Source organism: Monodon monoceros, unplaced genomic scaffold (assembly GCF_005190385.1).
Source record: "Monodon monoceros isolate NGI ecotype Baffin Bay Population unplaced genomic scaffold, NGI_Narwhal_1 Super_Scaffold_6, whole genome shotgun sequence".
Taxonomy (NCBI): domain Eukaryota; kingdom Metazoa; phylum Chordata; class Mammalia; order Artiodactyla; family Monodontidae; genus Monodon; species Monodon monoceros.
This window is the reverse complement of record NW_021703783.1, coordinates 21,695,425-21,718,605: the sequence shown is the minus strand read 5'-3', so window position 1 is coordinate 21,718,605 and position 23,181 is coordinate 21,695,425. Positions and strand designations below refer to the sequence as shown.

Genomic DNA, 23,181 nt, shown 5'->3' with positions numbered 1-23,181 from the left:
TCTGGTGGCACAGTGGTTAAGAATCTGCCTGCCAATGCAGGGGACATGGGTTCGAGCCCTGGTCCGGGAAGATCCCACATGCCATGGAGCAACTAAGCCCTTGCGCCACAACTACTGAGCCCGTGTGCCACAACTACTAAAGCCCGTGCGCCTGGAGCTGGTGCTCCGCAGCAAGAGGAGTCACCGCAGCGAGAAACCTGAGCACCGCAACAATGAGTAGCCCCTGCTCACTGAAACTAGAGGGAGCCCGCACGCAGCAACAAAGACCCAACACAGCCAAAAATAAATAAATAAATTTATTAAAAAGAAAAATACCCAAGTTGTTTCTATCATTCTGACTAGACACTGAAAGATACAAACACAGTAATTTCCCCCCCCACAGCAAACACAACATCTTTTATGACTACAGCATTCTGCGTGACATAGTTTAGGAAAGGCAAACAGCCCAAATCCTCTCTACCTTTCTTCTGTTTTCTGGTTGTTGTTTTTCTATAAATAAGTACTTTGCCTATTTACAGTGAGTGAGGGAAAAAATGGGAAGAATTAAAAGTGGAGACAAAGTAAGATTTTATATTTTCTTGAGCGTGAATAATCATGTGTGCTTAAAGATCAGATTTATAAATAGGGATACAGAATTCCATGTTCTTGGTGAAGTTTACTAAGAGAAACTAACGCCTCACAGATGAACCAATGCTCCTAAGTATAAGTTTTGGTTCTCAAATATCTGCTGAAGAAAAACCATACACATTTCAGAACTGTAATGAGTCAACAAGTTGAAACCAATTTTGCCCTTCAAAGTACTTCAAAGGAAAGGTGTACCTCAGCCACTCCTATATTCTTTTTTCTAGAAGGTAAACGAAGGTGACTAAAGCAATTGGTGATCTGAAGCCTGTATTTTTCTTATATGGACCAAAGAGACCTCATAAGGATTTTGAGTTTCATTATTCATAATGAGTCCTTTCTATCCCTGTAACAGGCCAAGCTTGTTCCCCACCTGAGCCCTGGCTCTTTGCTCAGCTGGTTCTCTTTAATGATCAAAGTCTAAGCTCAAATTGCTGCCCCCCACGGATAGGTCTTCCCAGACAACTTTATCTGAGACTTCTCCACCCTCCTCACCATCTCTCTCCATCAGCCTGCATCCCATTACCCTGTCTTACTGTCTTCTTAAGTCCTATGTACGCTATCTGAAATTACCATTTTGATGTATTTATTTGTTGATTGTTCATCTCCTCCCTCCATTATGTGATCTCTTTAAAGATATCCCTGGGATGAACATTTTTTTTTTTGTGGCTGCACTGGGTCTTTGTTGCTATGCGTGGGCTTTCTCTAGTTGCAGCAAGCGGGGGCTACTCTGTTGCGGTGCGCGGGCTTCTCATTGCAGTGGCTTCTATAGTTGCAGAGCTCAGGCTCTAGGCGCGTGGGCTTCAGTAGTTGTGGCACACGGGCTCAGTAGATGTGGCTCGCAGGCTCTAGAGAGCAGGCTCAGTAGTTGTGGCACACGGGCTTAGCTGCTCCACGGCATGTGGGATCTTCCCAGATCCCACAGGGATCAAACCCATGTCCCCTGCGTTGGCAGGAGGATTCTTAACCACTGCACCACCAGGGAAGCCCTGTGATCTCTTTAAGAATAAAGACCTGATTAAAAAAAAAAAAAAAAAGAGTAAAGACCTGGTCTGGCTTATTCATTGCTATATCCCAGGGCAGTCCCTGCACACAGTGCGGGTGCAATAACCATTTGCATCATGAATGAATAAGTAACTGACCTCCCCTACTATGTTCAATTGTTCAAGACACTGTGCTGGACCCTGTACAATGTTAAGATGGTCCCTGCTCTTTTTGAAAAACTACCATGTCAAGTGTGAGCCAATGTTCCTAAAGTTTGGGTCCATAAATATCTACTGAAGAAAGATAGATCTTAGTTTCATGTGAAAGTAATAAAACAATATATAGTCAACAGAAAATTAAATAAATCCAATAATTAACGTATGCTTTGTTCACAAATGTTCAAAGTTCAAGTTTATATACTTATCTGAATTCTATAAATCCTCCGAATTTATTAAATGAGGTCTAAGATTATGTAAGAGATCAAGCTTTTATGATTCTGATTCCTGTACTTACAAGATTTAGGACGGAGCATTGGGAAGTGCCCTGGAGTACTGGAATCAGAGGGCCTGCCACAGGCAGGCTCTGGGTCAATTGACAATTAACTGTTGATCCTCAGTTTACCCTTGGAAATAGTGATATCTACCCCACAATAACCACAGAGATATGTGAGGTTCAAGAAATAAAAGAAAACCAATTATAAATAACTTTTTTTTTTTTTTTTTTTTGCAGTACGCGGGCCTCTCACTGCTGTGGCCTCTCCCGTTGCAGAGCACAGGCTCCAGACGCGCAGGCTCAGCGGCCATGGCTCACGGGCCCAGACGCTCCGTGGCATGTGGGATCTTCCTGGACCGGGGCACGAACCCGTGTCCCCTGCATCGGCAGGTGGACTCTCAACCACTGCGCCACCACGGAAGCCCTATAAATAACATTTATTGGTCACTTCATAACAGACTAAATACTTGACATTTATTGTTCATACCAACCACATAATCCAATGAGGTAGGTCATTATACTTTTTATGTTATAGATTCGGGATCTGAGACACAGAGCGGTGATGTGACTTAATCAAGGTCACATGACTTGTAAGTGGTATGGCCAGGGTTCAAACCCAGAGCCTATGTACTAAACCATTATGTCTTATGCCTTCTAAATAGTAAAAAGTTGTTCAAAGGTGATGTGTCAATTCAATCAAGAAGTTCTTGCAACAATGATCAGGAGACTGCACAGTTCTTTCAGCAGTAATCAAGAGACTGCATAGTAAGATCCTATTTTTCATAAGCTCAGCTTACATCTACTGAACCCGAAGCCAATGCTTCTGGTATTCTCAGTAGCTGCATCTAATTTCCAACAAAATCATGGGAGTAAAATACAATGCTGAGTCACCATATAAGTCCTGGATTCTGCATAGCATGCTTTATTGGCAAGTATTCCTTTGTTGTGATTTAGCCAAACCAGAAAAAAAAAAAAAAAAGGCTGACATTGAACTTGCATCTCAAATCTGAAAAAGCCTCTCTGAATTCCTATGTATAAACCATTGTTAGGAAGAATAAGTACAAATCAAGGGAATTAGGTTTAATCCCCCTAATAAATAAAGAGAGCCTTAGCCAGGGTTAGGGAGAAATCTCTTCCAGCAGCGCTCTTAGGAAGGATAGGGATTTACCGTACTGTTTTGCGTTATTTGCTGAAGCATTTAGAAAAAGCCGCTGTCTGAGAGAGCAGACTACATCAGGAAGGAGCTTAACTCTTCTAAAATTAAAGTGTATATTCAATCTCTTATTGGATTTTTTCTTTGAAAAGCACTTGTTTCTAATAAACAATTTCTTCACTGTCGGTTGAGAACAATAATTTCAAGATCACAGATATGACCCTGGTGTCTAAGGATTTTCTTAAAATTTTAGCTCTGGCGGAAGAAAAGTATAATTTCAGGGGACTCTTCCAACTTTAGCCAATCCTGGGCCTGAGAAATAAATAAGATCAATGTAAACAGTCTGGATAACTGAGAAGGAAATGCTTCATTGTCACGCTCAGCATGGTTATGTGACTTATGAGCGTCCTCCATAATGTCAGAATTCTTCTTGCCAAAACAAAACAACTAAGATAAAATACCAAGCTGTCACAGACCTCAGCCAAAGAGGAAAGAGTAAGAAGAAAAAAATATAACCACTAATTGTTACATCTGCTGTGTCACTATTTGATGTAAGCGTCTTCTCCTCTCACCCAGACCCTTAAACAATCTTAGCAAAGTAAAGGTACCATGCTGTCTTATTTTATTTTGAGGTAGCAGTTCTCAAAGGTTTTAGTCTCAAGACCCCTTTATACTCTTAAAAATTATCAAGAACTCCAAAGAATTTTGGGTTGGATGATATCTAATAAATGGGAAATTGTTCAAGTTCAGGCATACCTCAGAGATTTTGTGGCTTCTGTTCTATCACCGTAAAGCGAATCTTGCAATAAAGCAAGTCACGTGAATTTTTTGGTTTCCCACTGCATATAAAAGTTATGCTTACACTACACTGTAGTCGCATTTTGTCTAAAAAAAAAGTACCCACCTTAATTTAAAAATACGTTATTGCTAAAAAATGCTAACCATCATCTGAGCCTTCAGTGAGGCATAATCTTTTTGCTGGTGGAGATTCTTGCCTCAGTGTTGATGGCTGCTGACTGATCAGGACGGTGGTTGCTGAAGGTTAGGATGGCTGTGGCAGTTTCTTAAAATAAGACAATGAAGTTTCCTTTCACAAACATGTCTCTGTAGCACGCAGTGCTGTTTTGACAGCATTTTACCCATAGAACTCTTTTCAAAATTGGAGTCAATCCTCTCAAACCCTGCTGCTGCTTTATATAATTGTCCTTTGTTATCATTTCAATAATTTTCACAACATCTTCAACAGGAGTAGATTTCATCTCAAGTAACTGCTCTCTTGGATCATCCATAAGAAGCAACCCCTCATCCATTCCAGTTTTATCATGAAGTTGCAGCAATTCAGTCACCTCTTCAGGCTCCACTTCTAATTCTAGTTCTCTTGCTGTTTCTACCACATTTGCAGTTACTTCCTTCACTGAAGTCTTGAACTCCTTTAACATTATCCATGAGGCTGGAATCAACTTCTTCCAAACTCTTGCGAATGTCGATATTTTGACCTCTTCCCATGAATCTCAAGTGTTCTTACTGGCATCTAGAATGGTGAGTTATTTCCAGATTTCAATTTACTTTGCCCAAATCCATCAGAGAAATCACTATCTATGGCAGCTATTGCCTTACGAAATTTATTTCTTAAAGAATAAGACTTGAAATTCAAAATTACTCCTTGATCAATGGGCTGCAGAATCGATGTCATATTAGCATGCATGAAAACATTAATCTCTTTGTACACCTGCATCAGACGTCTTGGGTGACCAGGTGCACTGTCAATGAGCAGTAATAGTTTGAATCATTTTTTTCTGAGCAGTATGTCTCAACAGTGGGCTGAAATTCCTCAGTAAACCATGCTGTAAACAGATGTGCTGTGTGTCATCCAGGCTGTGTTGTTCTATTTATAAAGCACAGGCAGAGTTGATTTAGCATAATTTTGAAGGGCCTTAGGATTTTCCGGATGGTAAATAACTTAGCTTCCACTTAAACTCGCCAGCTGCATTCGCCCCTAACAACAGAGTCAGCCTGTCCTTTGAGGCATTGAAGCCAGGCATTGACTTCTCCTCTTTAGCTATGAAAGCCCTAGATGGCATCTGCTTCCAATAGAAGGCTGTTTCATCTACAAATTGTTTGACAATCTGTTGTTTAGTGTAGCCACCTTCATGAATTATCTGAGCTACATCTTCTGGATAACTTGCTGCAGCTTCTACATCAGCACTTGCTGCTTCTCCTTGCACTTTTATGTTATGGAAAAGGCTTCTTTCCTTAAACTTCATGAACCAACCTCTGCTAGCTTCAAACTTTTCTTCTGCAGTTTCCTTACCTCTCTCAGCCTTCACAGAATTAAAAAGAGTTAGGGCCTTGCTGTGGATGGGGCTTTGGCTTAAGGGAATGTTGTGGCTGGTTTGATCTTCTATCCAGACCGCTACAACTTTCACCATATCAGCAATAAGGCTGTTTCTCTCTCTTATGTGTTCACTGGAGTAGCACTTTTAATTTTCTTCAAGAACTCTTCCTTTGTGTTCAAAACTTGGCTAACTGTTTGGCTCAAGAGGCCTAGTTTTCAGCCTATCTTGTCTTTCAACATGCCTTCCTCACTATGCTTAATCATTTCTAGCTTTTGATTTAAAGCGAGAGACATGCAACTCTTCCTTTCATGTGAACACTCAGAAGCCATTGTAAGGTTACTAGCTGGCCTGATTTCAATACTATTATTGTGACTCAGGGAATAGGGAGGCCCAAGGAGAGGAGGAGAGACAGGGAATGGCTGGCTGCTCAGGGGAGCAGTCAGAACACACACAACTTTTATAGATTAACTTTGCTGTCTTGGGTGTGCACAGTTTGTGATGCCCCAAAACGATCAACAGTAGTAGCACCAAAGATCACTGATCATAGATCACCTTAATAAATATATTACTAACAAATTTTTTTTTGAAATATTGCGAGAGGTACCAAAATGTGACACAGAAAGGAAGTGAGCAAATCCTATTGGAAAAATGGTGCTGATAGACTTACTAGATGCAGGGTTGCCACAAACCTTCAATTTGTTAAAAAAAAAACAGTGTCTGAAGTGCAATAAAGCAAAGCACAATAAAATGAGGTATGCCTGTATTAATATATTCTACAATAAAATAATGAGCCCAATATACGTAAATATAAATAATGTAGATTTTTATGGAATTTAATTATATTTTCCAAAACAAACTAGTGAGAACAGAAGGATTTTGCAAATAATGGATTATCATATCTGCTTCTGTGTTCAATCTATTATGATATTGTTTTGATTGAAGTATGTGAAAAAAATATGGATGTGCAATTTGAACAGGGAAGCGTATTTTAATAGTCTTTTCAGATCATTGTGGATATTCTTCTTTGATCCAGCCCTGAGAATCAAGTCAGTTTACTGAAAGTCAGTTGCAGTGTGGAATCCAAAATCATTATCAGTGAGCTTTCTTATTGCATTACAGTAAAATCCATTGCATTTAAATGGATATTTTACTGGTGAATTATTTTATAACATCAAGTAATGGCCATTTGGGGGGAAATGGTTTGCTGAGCTATTTAGATCTTCCCTATATCGACACATATTATTAAACAATACTTTAAAAATCACAATTGGTAACCTCATCACTGATTTCATCAGAAAGATATCAGAAAAATCTTTAAGTATTGGGAAGCTGTTGAACTCATGAGGAGGATACAAGTTTTCCAAAATTCTAATTTTTGCTTGAAAACTCATATTTTATCGTTGGCAACAAATACTGTCAGTTGTGCTCCTTGAAGCGACAAGATTACCTGGTTTATAATATTTCTGAGACAATTATCTCCCAAGTTACCTGAGTCCGAATAGTTTGTCTCTCAGTCATTAGTCAATGATGTTCCCTGAAAACAAGCAGCTAGTGTAGCTCACAAGTCAAAAAACTAAGTTCTTTCTCCTTCATACAACCGTTATACATGGATATGCAGCAGAAGTGCTATATGTATTCGTCATAGTTTGTCACACAGGATAATAAAAAGATGTACATTCAAGGGTCAAGATTTAATAAAATTAATTTTTACTGTTTCATCAGGGGCATTCTTAAATGAATAGGCTTTTTCCCCCATGTGAGTGTATGACAGTAAAGAATGACAGTTTATGATGAGTTTGTTTCCAGTGCCTTGACTCATGGCAAGGCTCCAGAAGTTGTACCCACCATGGCTTTTGTCCCATCAGTACAATGCCAACACAGCAGAAAAAGCAAGTAATATCTCAGCATTATTATGAAAATACTTTTGACTTCACAGACCTGGGTATCCATGAGCCATACTTTAAGAACTGTTTTCTATAGCATAGCACATCAATACCTGGATTTAAATGTGGATATTCTAAAACCACTTTCTAGGGTTTTCTTCTTGAAAGACGGCCCTAGAAAAATATTCTAAATGTTTCTATTGAGATGACCTGATATTTAATTGAGTATATGGGTTGCTTTGTTATCATAGAGGTTTATGATCCCCCAATTTTTTATTGCACACCCCAACCCAACAAATGTTGAGTTGACATCCCTGATACATGCGTATTTATTTCTTTACAAACTATACGTAGTGCTGTACTAATATATTTCAGTTATTGTAAGTCATACTTCCAAAGACAGAAATTTTGAAAAGATGAGATAAAAATTTAAAACTATTCTTCAATATAGTATTTTATTTTATGTTTTATAAGACATTTCTTTGCCTTCGCCAAAGAAATTTTAGTGAGAGAAATGTAATTGAAGAGTTTTGTTTCTATAAAATTTGGCTTGGTACTATGGGATAAAGTGATACAAAGTTCTGGTTATAAGTTTAGTTTATTCCAATATTTGGTGTTAATGGCTCTCACAGCTGAAAAAGATCCTGCAAAGAATTATGGATTCAAATCGAAATGTTAGCTGCATTTACTAAATCAGTTCATCCACCTGTTATATAAAGCTTTTTTTTAACATCTAAGTAGTAAATTTCCATCTTCCCAGATGTCAATAAATTGTTCTTCCAAACAGTGAAAGTTTTTGCATTTCCATGTTTTAAACAAATTGGTTCAAAACTAACTTTTTGGAAAATTTTAAAACAGATCAGATAGTTTTGTTTCAGAGATATTTTAAGTGTTTAGATAGGAGAGCTTCATAGAGGATGAATATCATTTTTGGCCAAAAAAAATCCTGTAATAATGGGAGTATTTCCAAACACCTGTTGTCAAAACGTCTTTTACATTAGAAGAGTTTCTTTCAAACTGAAGATACATATTCTCACTCAGTGTTAAATATTCCCCTTCTCTTGAAATGACATATTAAATGTGTTTTTTCTGTGTGTGCTTTATTTTGTTTCTCATTCTTATTTCCATACAACCACTTTGAAAACAGTTTTGCAGATTCTTAAAAAATGTTAAATATACACCTATCATATGATCCAATCATTCTATTCCTAGGTCCAATCATTCTATTCCTTGGGATTCTATTCCTATCCCAAGAGAAATAAAAGCATATGTCCATATAAACACTTATACCTAAATGTTTATAAAGAACTTTATTTGCGTTGGACAAAAATTGGAAACAATCTAAATGGCCATCAACAGGTGTATTGATAAACTGTGGTACATCCATACAATGGAGTAAGACTCAGCAGTAAAAAGGAATGAACTATTCATACATACTGCAACATGGATGAACCTCAAAATCATTATGCTGAGCGAAAGAAACCACACAAAGTACATACCGTATGATTCCTTTTATATAAAATTCTAGAAAATACAAACTAATCTACAGTGACAAAAAGCAGGCTAGTGGTTGCCTGGGGTCAGAAAGCAGGAGCAGGGAGGGGATGGAGGAAGGAATTTCAAAGGGACATGAGGAAAACTTTGGGGAGTTACCCCTACACACCTCCTGGAGTGGCTAAAGTTAACAGACTGTTATGAGTGTTGGTGAAGGTGTGGAACAACTGGAACTCTCATCCACTGCCAATGAGAAAGTAAAACGGTAAACTTTGGAGAAGAGTTTGGCAGTTTCTTAAAAAGTTAAATATATAACTAATAAATACCCCAGATGTTCCACGCCTAGATATTTATTAAAGAAAAATTAAAACAAGTTCATAAAAAGACTTGTATAGAATAGCTGTATTCATAATATCCCAAACCTGGAAACAGCCCAACTATCCATAAACAGGTGAAAGGATAAACATATTTGGCACATCCATTAAATGGAATACTCTTCAATAATAAAAAGGAATAAATTACTGATAAACTCAATAACATGTGTAAATCTCAAAATCATTACCCTTAGTGAAAGAAGCCAGACAAAAAAAGAGTACACACTTTATGATTGCATTTATATAAAATTCTAGAAAATACAAACTAATCTATAGTGACAAAAAGCAGATCAGAATTTCCCTGAGGATGGGGGTGGACGGAGGGATAAATTAAGAAGGGGCAGGAGGAAACCTTAGGGGTTCTTGGAAATGTTTGTTATCTTGGCCTTGATAATGGTTTCATGAGTGTATGTGTACATCAGACTTATCAAATTGTACACTACACCCCCCAACACACATGCAGTTTATTGTTATCAATTGTACCTGAAGAAATTTGTAAAAACAAAGGACTGGAATATGATGGTTATTGTTAGGTGCTACAATCAACGCATTGGGGTGGGGTGGGGTGGGGATGAGAGACTAGAGGTATTAATCACCAATTTAAGGCAAAGTGTGAAAGCCAGAAGGTGTCCTTGACAGCAGACACTCAGCTCTTATAGCCTGAAGGCAGAAAAAGCTGAAGATCACATTCAGTCTTTAATTATAAGAGAAGTGAGCCTCCAGAAATATTTGATTCTCAACCCAGGCAAGTCAGCTTCACCAACGTCAGGGCATTGACTGGGAAGGAGTGTGACACTCCGACTTAGAATGGGGCCTTCTTGGTGACAGCACTCAAACATCTTGAACCACCAGATTCATCTGGGACTGAACAAGGCTAGCTCCTCCCCATTAAAGGCTAGCTCTACTCACTTCCTTGAACATGATGCGGAATCCTCTGCTTTGCAAGACGAATGCCATACCCACACACCTCTGGCCGGGATATACCGCCACCTCGTAGCCTGGCTACCAGATAAGAAACTAGGATCAGTCACAGTCTAACACAGCTGAGGAGGTTCTGGGTCTGCTGAGAAGGATAAGGTGCTGCAGGACCTAGCTAAGGCGTATGGGAGGAGCTGAGAAAATATATGCAAGAGCAGGACATGACACCAGTGTACAGAACCAAGGGGACAAAAAAATAAAGTTGGACAAGGGACACTTTACTGACCACTTTTCAGACCACTCTCTTGTCATATAACATTTAACATCTTGTGTTTAACAACTAGTTCATAAAATTCCTAAAAATGTCACTACTGGGTCTCGTAAGAACTGATAAGAGCCATCCTGCCCTAGCACACCACTGGCTAAGGCCGATGGCAGAAGATGCTGGCATTAAATTGGGCTACCTGATAGTAGTAGAAATGAAAGGATCCCAAATAGGGGTCAGGTGGTAATGCTTATCAGATGCACAAGATGGGCTCAATCATAGTAATAAATAGCAAAGTCAGAGTGGCTAGCAATGGGGACCCTGACTTCAGAGAACTATGGAATGTGTTAAGAGAACACGAGTCCCCAAGGGCAGGAGAGATGGGCAGTACTGCTCAATCAATACAATCCAATGAAACCAAGGATGGATGATGGTTAAACACCAGAGAGCCGCTGTCCCAATGAAAAGTCACAATCTCTTCCCTATTTCCAATCCTGAGACCCTTGTCAGATTTAGAACCCATTGTTCTCATGAGGATCCCCACAAGAAAGACTCTACAATACCATAGCAAGTGTTTATGATAATTCTCCCAGGCCTACTCCCAAGGGACCCATGGCCGTTTACCCAGGTAACTGTATACAAGGAAAAGAGAAATACCAAGGCATTTTGAGGAGTGTTAGCTAAAGGGTCTGATTTGACATTAACACATGAGAATCCAAAGCATTATCATGGCCCCTTTGTTGGGGAAGGTAATAATAAACAATAAATGGTGCCCTGGGCCAAGATCCCACGCATAATAGGTCCACTGGTTCCATGACTTACCCAGTGACCATTTCCCCAGCCCCTAAACTTCACAGTTAGCAACCACTCCACATGAGTTACTTAACCCCTGGCATAAGAGCTATGGAAGTGGACAAAGGCAAGTGGAAGCTCTGAAACTGTCCCTCCCACTCTGCCTTGGTCAAAATAGTAAATAAAAAACAATATTGCATTGGCAATATTGGAAATAAAAGACAAATATTGCAAATATTTGTAAATGCTGTAAAAATTCAAAACAAATTTATAAAACTTTATTATAAATACTGTAAAGAAAAAACTATTGCCTGGAACTATGGCAGAGATTGAAGCCACCCTTAAAGACCCGAAAGATTCAGGCACCATTATCACCATCACAGCCCTACTTAATTCAATAGTCTAGGCCCTACAAAAACACACGTCCAGCATATGAACCTATCTATGAAACAGAAACAGAATCACAGACATAGAGAACAGACTTGTGGTTGCCAAGGGGGAGGGGGTTGGGGGGAGGGCTGGAGTGGGAGGTTGGGGTTAGCAGATGTAAGCTTTTATATATAGAATGGATAAACAACAAGGTCCTACTGTCTAGCACAGAGAACTATATTCAATATCCTATGATAAACCATAATGGAAAAGAATATTTTGTAAAAAGGAATGTATATATGTATAACTGACTCACTTTGCTGTACCACAGTAATGAACACAACATTGTAAATAACTATCGTTCAATAAAAAACAAAACACATGTCTAGGAGGATGATGCTAGACTACTGCACACGTATACTCATTTACCCTTCATAACAACCCCATGAGGAAATGAGTAATATTTCCGCTATTTTTCAGTTGTGTTGAGACATGGGTAACCTGCCCAAGGTCATACAGCTAATTAGTGGCAGTGCAAGCAGGGTGGCACATGCGTCTATACTATTAATCACTTCTCTCCACATAGGGCAGGTTTCTGATGTGTGGCCTGTCCAACACATACCCACATGTGTGAAGGTGGACGTAAAAGATAATTTACCATCCAGAGAAAGTGTTCATTGAGCTTCCTCTGTGGCCCATGCTAGGACTTAACAACCTCTGTATGAAGAGCCATGAAGGTGTGTGCCTGTCCTTTTATTTTCAGCTGAGAGTGGACATTTGGTCTCAGAATCAAGTTACTGGCTCCAGGAGGACACTAGTTCAAATCAGAATCATAACACTAGTTTGAGTGGATTCCAGGGGAATCGTAACCTGGCATGACAGCTAGTCTCCACATACCCCTCTGGGTCACAGAACAGCCACTTCCTGAATGGAACCAAAGTTCAGGGTCAAACGGCCCTCTCGTGGTGAAAGATGGATACTTGTTTGGTCTCAGAAGCCCCAACCTGCAGCATCAGTGCCTTCGCTCCATCTGAGGCCTTTCTCAGGCAATTGGAAGAAAAAAAAATGCAACCCTCAACAGGCAGGGACAAGGATGCAGAGCAAGGACACGGCGGCAGGCAGTTCATCTTCCTAAATTCTACTCACTGTTGAACTTCTGAGGAGTTGGGGAGACAGTGGGAGTCAGTCCTGTGGAGGAAGATCGAAAGGCCTCTTCCACCAATATCTATAACTGGCTAACAGCAAACCAGTTCTGCCGAAATCAAACACAAGTGAAGCATTATGCTGCTTAAAAATGTGTTGCCTTACTATTTACAATAGCCAAGACATGGAAGCAACCTAAATGTCCATTGACAGATAAACATAAAGCAGTTGTGGTATATATTTAAGATGTTATGGAAAAACCCAAACGGACTTTTTGGCCAACCCTATATATATAAATATAAATATAAATAAATATATATATATAATGGAATGTTAGCCATAAAAAGAACAAAATAATGCCATTTGTGGATGGACCTAGAGATTATCATATTAAGTGAAGTCAGAGAGAGGCAAATATTGTGTGACATCACTTATATGTGGAATTTTTTAAAAAATGATAGAGACTTCCCTGGTGGCGCAGTGGTTAAGAATCCGCCTGCCAATGCAGGGTACATGGATTTGATCCCTGGTCCGGGAAGATCCCACATGCTGCAGAGCAACTAAGCCCGTGTGCCACAACTACTGAGCCTGTGCTCTAAAGCCCACGAGCCACAACTACTGAGCAGCCCATGTGCCACAACTACTGGAGCCCACGCGCCTAGAGCCCATGCTCCACCGCAATAAGCCTGCGCACCACAATGAGAAGCCCCCACTCGCCACAACTAGAGAAAGCCTGCGTGCAGCAACGAAGACCCAATGCAGCCAAAAATAAATAAATTAATTTTAAAAAATGATACAAATGAATCTATATACAAAACAGAAATATACCCACATACATACAAAACAAGCTTACAGTTACCGGGGGGAAAGGGGAGAGGGATAAATTGGGAGATTAGGATTGACATATACACACTACTATATATAAAACAGATAACTAATAAGAACCTACTATATAGCACAGGGAACTCCACTCAATACTCTGTAATGGCCTATATGGGAAAAGAATCTAAAAGAGTGGATATATGTAAATGTATAACTGATTCACTTTGCTGCACACCTGAAACTAACACAACATTGTAAATCAACTATACTCCAACAATTTTTTAAAATGTGCTGCCTTAAACCTTATCATTGAAAACATGACCCTTAAACACAGTTTACATGAAATATTGAGTTTTATTAAATATATTCCTTCCTGTTCAAGAATATTATTACACTTACCTTAAAAGACCCTCTTCCCAATAGCATCCCCTTCTTTCCACCAGAGAGGTAATCAGTGCCCTGAATTTTGTCTTTGGAATCTATTTTTAAGTTATATAAACATACATGTATAGGCCTGCCCTGAACATATACAGCCCTGGCCAAGAATACTTGGAAGCCTAGGGACCATATATCCAAATTATAAAATGTATAAATCAAGCTAGCAAAGTGTTAATTAAAAAAATAAGAAGTTTTGTCCTCCTGCCTGGAAAAGTGAACCTTCTTGAACACCTAGAAAGCCAGATTCAAATTTCTCAGATTACCAATGAGGCTGAGCACTTGTGCACCTTTATTGGCCATTCCTCTGCTGTGAAATGATTATTTTGTGATTTTCCTAATGGGTTGCTTTTTTCTTTTTTTTTTGATTCATAGAAGGGTTTTACATATTTTAGATACTAACCCTTTGTCCAGTTCCAAGTACTGTAAATACCTGCTGCAAGGCTGAGCTTGCATTTTTACTCTTTTTGGAGTACTTTCATGAACAGAAGACCTAAATTTTAATGCATTTAAATTTATTAACCTTTTCTAAATTAGTTAATATATGTAAGTTTGAAGCAGTGTCTGACACGTATTGTTTATCGTAATTTTTGAATTCTTTTCCTTTATGATGTGAAATTTTTATATCTACTTTAAAAAAGCCTTTCCTATCCTGAAGCTATGCATATTTTCCTAAGAATGTCTTCTAAAAATTTTAGATATTTGCCCTTCACCTGGCATGAAATTTTTTTTTTCTTTTTCCTTTTTTATAACGGCTTTATTGGGAAATAATTAGCATACCATAAGTCACCCTTTTAAAGTATGTATTTCAGTGTTTTTCAGTAAACTCAGTTGTGCAACAACATCCACTAATTCCAGAACATTTTCATCACCCCAAAAAGAAACCCCATAGGCACTGAATTTAATATATAGCATATATATAACCAATATCCAGCACAATTTCTATTATTTCCCCAGTGATTCACATCATCTCCGTCACAAATCAAGTTTTCCGATCTGCGTGGATTTGTTAGATCTCTCTATTCTCTTCCATTGGCCTATTTATCTATCCCTGCACTAATACATGCTGTCTTATTAAAGCAAGCTGTCATTCTATATTTTCTAATGAGAATACTGATTTCTATTGACACTTTGTACTTCCATATAAATTTTAGAAATAACTTGTCAATTTCCACAGACATCCCAGTCGGAAACTTAGTTAAAATTCTGGGGGCTTCCCGGGGCTTCCCTGGTGGCGCAGTGGTTGAGCGTCCGCCTGCTGATGCAGGGGACATGGGTTTGTGCCCCGGTCCGGGAGGATCCCACATGCCGCGGAGCGGCTGGGCCCGTGAGCCATGGCCGCTGAGCCTGTGCGTCCGGAGCCTGTGCTCCACAACGGGAGAGGCCACAACAGTGAGAGGCCCGCGTACCGCAAAAAAAATAAATAAATAAATAAAAGAGGCAGAAGGATATCAACCTAAATTCAAAAGTCCACTATCTCTGCATTTACCACCTCTCCTCTGGCTTGAGGGATGTTTTGATTTGTAAAGACTGTAGAAATATGACAAAAATAAAGACAAATTACATCACAATAGAATTTTACAGTACATCTGTTTAATTATATTATGACCATTAATGCAATATCTGCAATAATTTAACCCAGATAACAATAAAAAAAATGGCATAATGACAGTTTAAAGCTGGTTCAATCACGATTTTACAAGCTTATTATTAAGAGTGAAAACAGAAGACTATTTAAAATAGCTAAGAAGATAACATGTGTCATAGTGCTTAATGTTTCTGTAACTGTTGGTAAGGCTTCCATCTAAATCTGATGCAGAATTCTCAATGGCATTGAAACAGTTCTTTTCTCAGCCGCACGCATGGTATATATACACTGTGCTATGAGTCTGGAAGAGACTGGCTATGGGTGCCGCTTCTTGTCTTCAGCTGGGACTGTGCAATATCAGCAAGTGCGCTCTGTATCTTTTCCAGAAGCATGTCCCCTCGATAAACAACATCCTCCAGACACGTAGCAGCTTCGTGATTTTCTTCTTCCAGCTTATACAAGCTTGCAGCCTTTATAAGACACAAATTTATGAATGTTCTGAGAAATGAAAAACTTGGAGATTAATGAAAGTTGAGGCGGAAAGAACCTGCAGTAAAAGTATTTACTTTTAAATCTGATGACTACCCAACCATTGTGATAGAGTTTTCAGTTGCAGAAATCCTAAGATCAGATAAAACTTTCAGTGGCAGAAATCCTAAGATCAGAGTCTTCTCTGAATAAATTAACTTAAAAGACGACTTTTCGATTGGAGATCTCTGGATGGCTACATGAGACTCCCTTCCACACTGCTTTTGGACACTACTATTCTACTCCACACCCAGAATGTGCCCCTCCTCTCACTCTTTGCAAGGAAAAGAAGCAAACTGAGGAAAATGGCAAGTGTTCTTTAAGCTCAAAATTGGACAATTATACACATTCAGCTCAGTCTTTAACAGACTACAGTAGTTTACAGTAAAATTCCCACTTTAAAATTTAGATTAACTTTGAAAATTGTAACAAAAGGCACTAAATCTACCTCTTTAATTCAAAATTCTCTACTCACAAAATTCTCAAAGGAAAAGATATTTTTACCTGTAAAGCAGCTGTAGATTCTTCACTGGGTAAGGAATCTATCAAAACATCAATGTCTTTTGCTGTTCGTGCAATCAACGCTGCAAAAAGCTGGGCATATTCTAGAGAAAGATGGTACTCATTTAGGATATCAGAGAATCTCAAGTTTTCAGAAAGAGAAATTAAACTTTATGAAAACAGAAAACTTCATAACTTTTTCTGTAGCAGGCTTCTAATGATTGAAGTGTAATTTTAACACATCAATTCTATTATGTTTGAGAATTAGCTTTAATATTAACTCAAATTGGAATGTAAGCATAATGTATATCATTTCATTTACTAGGACAATACAGTGGTCACTTGAATAAAGGAATCTATAAATGGGATGCCTTTCTTATTAAGGTCCCTCAAGTAAAATTCAGCTAAATTCATACAATTCTCCTCTAAACAAGTAAAACGTCTGTTATTTGACAAGAAAAGAATTATGAGGTGTTACATAAATTGACTATAACAAATTCATTTCTTTTATGACAAACTTGTAGTAATATTCTCAAACAATAACATTTTTAGAAAGCCATAAATAAGTTGAATTTTTCAATAAATCTAATTTTAAGGGATTACAGGTAATGTGAGAGTCAAACTAAGAGAAGCCAAGAAAATCTATTTACCTTCTGTAGGATTAGCTGGCTGATCTTTGTTAATGGCTGTCTGAATATTACTAAAAGAGGCAGGAGGACCACACTGCTGCAACACTCCAATGGCATTACAAAACTGATCTGCAAGCTTGAGGCCAAAGGAAAGGTGGCAAAGTTAGAAAGGATTTATCTGTTTTACCGATTTTATTGGTGACGGCAGCAACAATGTTCCTATTATAATGGTCTCTGAGCAAGAAAATAAAACAGAAAGGAGTAATTCTGGATAACATAAACCAGTTACTAACAATGATTAAATGTTTTAATCATGCAAAGAAACTACGTCTGGTTTCAATCAAAGAAATACAAAATAATCTTTCTTTTCTTCCCAAGGTAACAGAATGACTAGAGAAATATATGCCAATACTTACTGCAAGCACAAGTAAAGACTTTTGGGGAAGTAGTGGTGGAAAAGAGCAAATGTGATAGGCAAATATCTAAGAATGGCCCCAGGGTAAATTTTAAAATGTGACCCCTTTTCTCAAACTAGAGTAGTTACAAGAATAAAAGTGGGGAAAAGACTGCACCTTAAGTATTCTGAAATGTTTTTCTCCAGGACTCAAGCTGTGAACTCCCAGGGCTCTGAAAGTATTCCTTAATCAGTTTTGAAGATTGAGAATACCAAGTCCTTACTGAAACCGTGTCCCATGGGGTTAATGGAAGCTGTCACACTAACAAAAATACTGGAGTACGTCTTACAGAACAGCAGATAAGGGAACAGCTTGTTAGAAACCCCTCTGCTTGTAACCTGCCTTTAATGATTAAGACTGCTTTAGGTTTTTTTCCTTCCCTAATTGCACACCCTCCAAGCTTCACGTAGCCCATGTCAAACCGCACCAGACTTCTTACCACCCCTACAGATAACGCTGCTGATGCGTGCATCACTGTGGTAACAGGGGCTTAAGTTGTTTTCCAGAAATTTGGAAGATTTGGAGTGGGCCCCTGCCCAGTTCAGACCAGCTAAGAATAGTTGGGACCACCAACCCTAAAACTGGTCCCGTGCACAACACCAATTACCTCACCTTTTCCCTACCTCCACCCACCCTTCCCCAGGCCTGAGAACACCCTGCTTCTTTATCCCATAAAATCTCAAGCCTCTTGCCTTCTGGAAAGCAATCTGAGATTTGTTCTCCTGTCTCCTCACTCCGCTGCCTCCTGAATAAATAAACCCCTTCTCTGCTGCGAAACTCAGTGTCTCAGTGTTTGGCCTGCTCCAAGTCCAGCAAACAAACCTGGCTCCATAACATTACCATCTCCAAACCTAAGATTCCTAGTCTTCCCACCAACTTCTCTCCATAGTCCCAACCTCTCAAACCTCAATTCCTTACCTCCAATCAGTGAATCAGCATTTCCACTAACATTCACTGCCATTATTTGAATGACAGAACTCAAAGTCAACTGTTTCCTTTGTTTAATATCTAATTTCTATTGAGAATCTCCTAGTGAACCAGTCTAACTTCAGACTCAACTTTCATCTTCAAATCCTGCTAATACTACTACAAATCTTTCCCTTTTCCTTCTACCATCACTGCTGCTGTTAGTTCAACTTCACACAAGAATTGTTTACAACAGACTCCTTATTAATTTCTAGTTCTTATTTTCTTTTTTTAAATTATTTATTTTTGGCTGCTTTGGGTCTTTGTTGCTGCAAGCCGGCTTTCTCTAGTTGTGGCGAGCGGGGGCTACTCTTTGTTGTGGTGCACGGGCTTCTCACTGGGGTGGCTTCTCTTGTTGCAGAGCACAGGCTCTAGGTGCAGGGGCTTCAGTAGTTGTGGCTCACGGGCTCAGTAGTTGTGGCTCGCCGTCTCTAGAGCACAGGCTCAGGGGTTGTGACACACAGGCTTAGCTGCTCCACAGCATGTGGGACCTTCCCAGACCAGGGATCGAACCCGTGTCCCCTGCATTGGCAGGCAAATTCTTAACCACTGTGCCACCAGGGAAGTTCCTAGTTCTTATTATTTTCTATGTTATTTTACTCTGCTCAAAAACTCTGAGTTTGCCCCAGCATGGTCTTCAAGATAAATCTCCAAGTCTTCAGGCTATTTCAAAGCTTTCAATAATCTAAGTCAACGCTACTTGTTCATTATCTACTCCTCCTTCACATATGCCTGACTGGTGATAATTCATTCCTGACTACACTGCTTTTGCTCACATTTTGCAAAGGTAATAGAGTGGCAGTTACCGCTCTGAAGCTGTACAAACGTGGATTCTAATTCTGGTTCTGGTAACTCAAGTTTCTTTTAATTTTTAAATTGGGAACATTCTCACATTATAGCATTGTTATGAAGAAGACAGAAAACACACACAAATATTCAACACACTGGCTATTTGCTCTGTCCTTATGAAGCTCTCAAAATCCATTTATTCAACAAATACTTATCAAAAATCAACTCTATGACAAGCATTGTATATAACTGTATAAACACACTGATACAGTGAACAAGACAGTTTCTGCTCTCATGGAGTTCTCAGTGGGTAAAATAAATTTTATTTTAATAACTTCACAAATAATTACAATTCAGATAAATGCTAATAAGATTCCCTCTATTTTAATTAATATCACTCAACAGTTCACGTTACGTCAGCACTTACAGCTGAAAACACTCAATTCATTACAACTCCTAACCACATACTGCCTTTGCATTATTTAAATGTCTCTTGAGTATATGACATCTTTCTAATCAGACTGTAAACTCCTCAAGGAGTATTTCTCTGTAACCATGGTGGTGCACCCATCATGGATACCAGGCACCCATACCAGTTAACCTAGAGGTTTTTCTCCAAAATCCAATGATCAGCCTGCCTACCATGGAGTTAAGGGTCATATTCACTTTTCCTTACGATCCTTCTGGCTGAGACATGTATGAATACACAACATTTCCCCTAAAATAACATTTGTATCCAGCTGCATCATTACAATTTGATTTTGTAAAGCCTCAAAGGAGTATCTCCCTGAGGGAGACTGGTTGGCAGCCCAGGCAAGTCACCAAAGGTAGAATTTACCTTGGTGAATTCATCAACATTTAGGGGCTGGCCCTCACACACAAAGTAGATCAGTTTCTTGTGAGCAGATTCACACTCTTCAAGTGCACAGACTAATAACAGGAATACCAACTTATTAGCTTCCGCTGAGAAAAAACTGGCAAGAGACCAGGTACTTGGATTTTCCAGTCAACATCTCACCTGGGACATCAAATTATAAATAGAATAACAGAAATGTAAACAAGTTAGCTCTTAATGGTAATAAGTATATGAATTCTTTGGCTTGCATATACTTTCTACGTACACATAACAGGAAAAATAATCAGAAGGATCAAAGTAAGGGGGTCTACTCACAACACCTGACTTTTCATAGGGAGTAGACCCACTGGCAGGCATTTTAAAAACCTTAAATAAAGACATACGAAGGTCAGAAGATTGACTATCATAAAGACGTCGGTTTTCCCTAAACTGACATGCTGGGGGCGCGGCCAAGAGATGGAACCCTTGGTCTACAGGAACCAACTAAGATGAAACAAAACTTTTCACTTTACTATCACTCCCGCCCCAACCTGAAAATTTTGGCGAAGGAATATTCTCGGCTAACATCTAATGGCAAAAATCCAATCATTAAGAACAAGAATTGCCCTCCGTGGGTTAAAATTGATAAGGGGAAAAAAGCTTCCGCTTCCTCTCCCCTCCCGGCCAAAGAGGAGCACTCCCATAAGCACCACTGACAAGCAAATAAAACCTTTCCGAGAGAACATGATAAGGCCGTGAAGCGTGACAGTCCACGCAGTCCTGTCACGGAGTGGAGTGAGATCCTCCACTTCGCAGGCTAAGAGGCCGCTGGCTCCCGCACCGCCCCGCCGCCGGCCTAAGACCTTCCAGACCGCGGCGCCGCCTCCCTCCAACCCCAGCGCTTGATGCTGAAGCCCGGCCTCAGTCCACTCCCCACTTCCGAGTTTTGTCTCTCGGACCTCTTTTTCTGCCTTGCTTTCCCTCGGGAAAGAAGACGACGGAGATTAATCGCGTGCAATTACTCACCGAGTTCACGGCGTCCTGCAACTGCGTGAGCCGATCCGCCATGTTCCTCCCGCAAACAAAGAGACGCGAGAGTAGCTGCTCGTACGCAATTGGGCAGCTCTAGGATGCGTCATGGCCAATCACGGGGCTGCGTTCTTGGAGGGGGTGGAGTCAAGCCTTACTCCACGCCCGGCGCGGAGTGGGCGGGACTTTCCGGAGGCCTACTTTATATGGACTACCTCCACCTGGGGCGACTCAGCTTTGCGCACGTTCAGTAACGCGGGGAGTGTACAGGGCCGACATTGTTTGGGGGGGGCAACATACTTTCGCGTGGCTTTTAGGTGTTAAACACTTTACAGAGATTGTTGGATTATGCGGTTTTTAAAAGTAATTTTCCCTATCCTCCCTTGTATCCATTTATAAACATCGCCTTGAATACTTGGCATGGACCACAAAACATACGCAGCAAACAACTAAAGAATACTTGGGAATCACGGTACCGACTTGAGTGTCAAGAAATCCAAATTAAAATTCAGCAAGTAATCAGGACGGGCTGTGTTCGGGTGCCCCTCCGTTGCTTTTGGGTGCAGAACGCCTGGATACGTACTTAAATGTGGGTGTGCTGGGGCAGCTGACACACATGAGGTGGAAAGTGTCCAAAACTAGTACTAAACTGAGCTGTAATTACCGTGTTGGAAGATTATGGAAAACAGGTCTTGTGGGCAAAAGTGAGAGGAGGAAGACGGTAAGGTAAAAGGTAAGGTGTAACCAGCATCTCTTGTTTGTGTGACTGCGAGAAACTCGGTAAGGAACAGAGCAGGGCTGGTGGAGAAGAGAGTGGAAGTTTCACAGTGGGAAAGAGGAGAAGGTAGTGGGAAAAGAGGAGGTTCCTGGAAAATAAGCCAGGTGCGTAGGTGCGGTATGTTCAGTTTTAAAAAAGATAAGCTGTGCAATTTAGGCTTAGACTTGGGACCTATTGAGGGTTTCAGTGTGAAGAGTGATGGTCAAAACTTGGTATTTAAGGAAAGTTAGAGCCTGGGGATAGTCTGGAAAGAAATGAGGCTGGAATCAGCTAATGACTGCTTTGTGGACTTCAGACAAACTCACGGACCCTCCTGCTCAGGCTGATTATCCCTGATTACCCTCCTGGGGTTGGGGGAGGGTGGAGAAAACTCTCCGTTGGGAACTTGGCTTGTGGGATCTACTCCAGCCCTAGCTGGGAAGCTCCACTTCTGCTTCACCACCACACGACCCCACCTCCAAACAATCGACAAAACTGCTGGGACCTAATTGGGAACCTCTACAGGTGAGGCACCTCCCCCCTTAATGGGATTATTGAGAGAATTCTAATTTGTTTTAACTGTAATATGGGGTAAGCTTGTGACCCTCTCTTCTCACCCCCAGCTGAGAGTGTTCTTTACTGAATGTCTGCCACGTACCAGAAAGTTATGTGGGTGCTGGGTTTGCAAAGATGAATAAGCCAGGGGCTCACAAGGAGGAGGGGTCTGCAGTTATTCAAGAATGAGGTGAGTTGGGCCTAGACTAGGGTGTTGAGTCTGAGAAGAGAAGACAAGGCTAGTTTTGAAGGAAAAATTCACACGGATTGGTGCCTGGCTGGATACAGAGGGATGAATGACAGCACCCATGAAGGGAGAATACTAAGTTTTGTAGCCTGATTGAAGAGAATTTGGGCACGGGGTAGAACCACTCTGAAGCAACTCCTATTACGACCCAACTTCCATCCTGTTGTCCTGTCGTTACGTTCCTTACAGTTTTCAGTAGCTCCACAGAGACTTCAGGTTGA

The 23,181-nt window shown here is 40.0% G+C and overlaps 1 protein-coding gene across 2 annotated transcripts; it reads right to left on the bottom strand.

Annotated features, from left to right (window-relative positions):
• Positions 1–15,654: 15,654 nt before the first annotated feature.
• Positions 15,655–21,462, bottom strand: MED21 (mediator complex subunit 21). Of its 2 annotated transcripts, XM_029206483.1 has the most exons (4): positions 21,399–21,462; positions 17,349–17,463; positions 16,702–16,802; positions 15,655–16,139 (listed from the first exon to the last, which is right to left on the bottom strand). In XM_029206483.1, the coding sequence occupies exons 1-4, from the start codon at positions 21,438–21,440 to the stop codon at positions 15,963–15,965; spliced, it is 435 nt and encodes a 144-aa protein (XP_029062316.1). In that variant the 5' UTR covers positions 21,441–21,462; the 3' UTR covers positions 15,655–15,962. The 2 variants fall into 2 exon arrangements, with proteins under 2 accessions (XP_029062316.1, XP_029062317.1); XM_029206484.1 differs by lacking the exon at positions 15,655–16,139 and having other exon boundaries at positions 16,707–16,818.
• Positions 21,463–23,181: the final 1,719 nt, after the last annotated feature.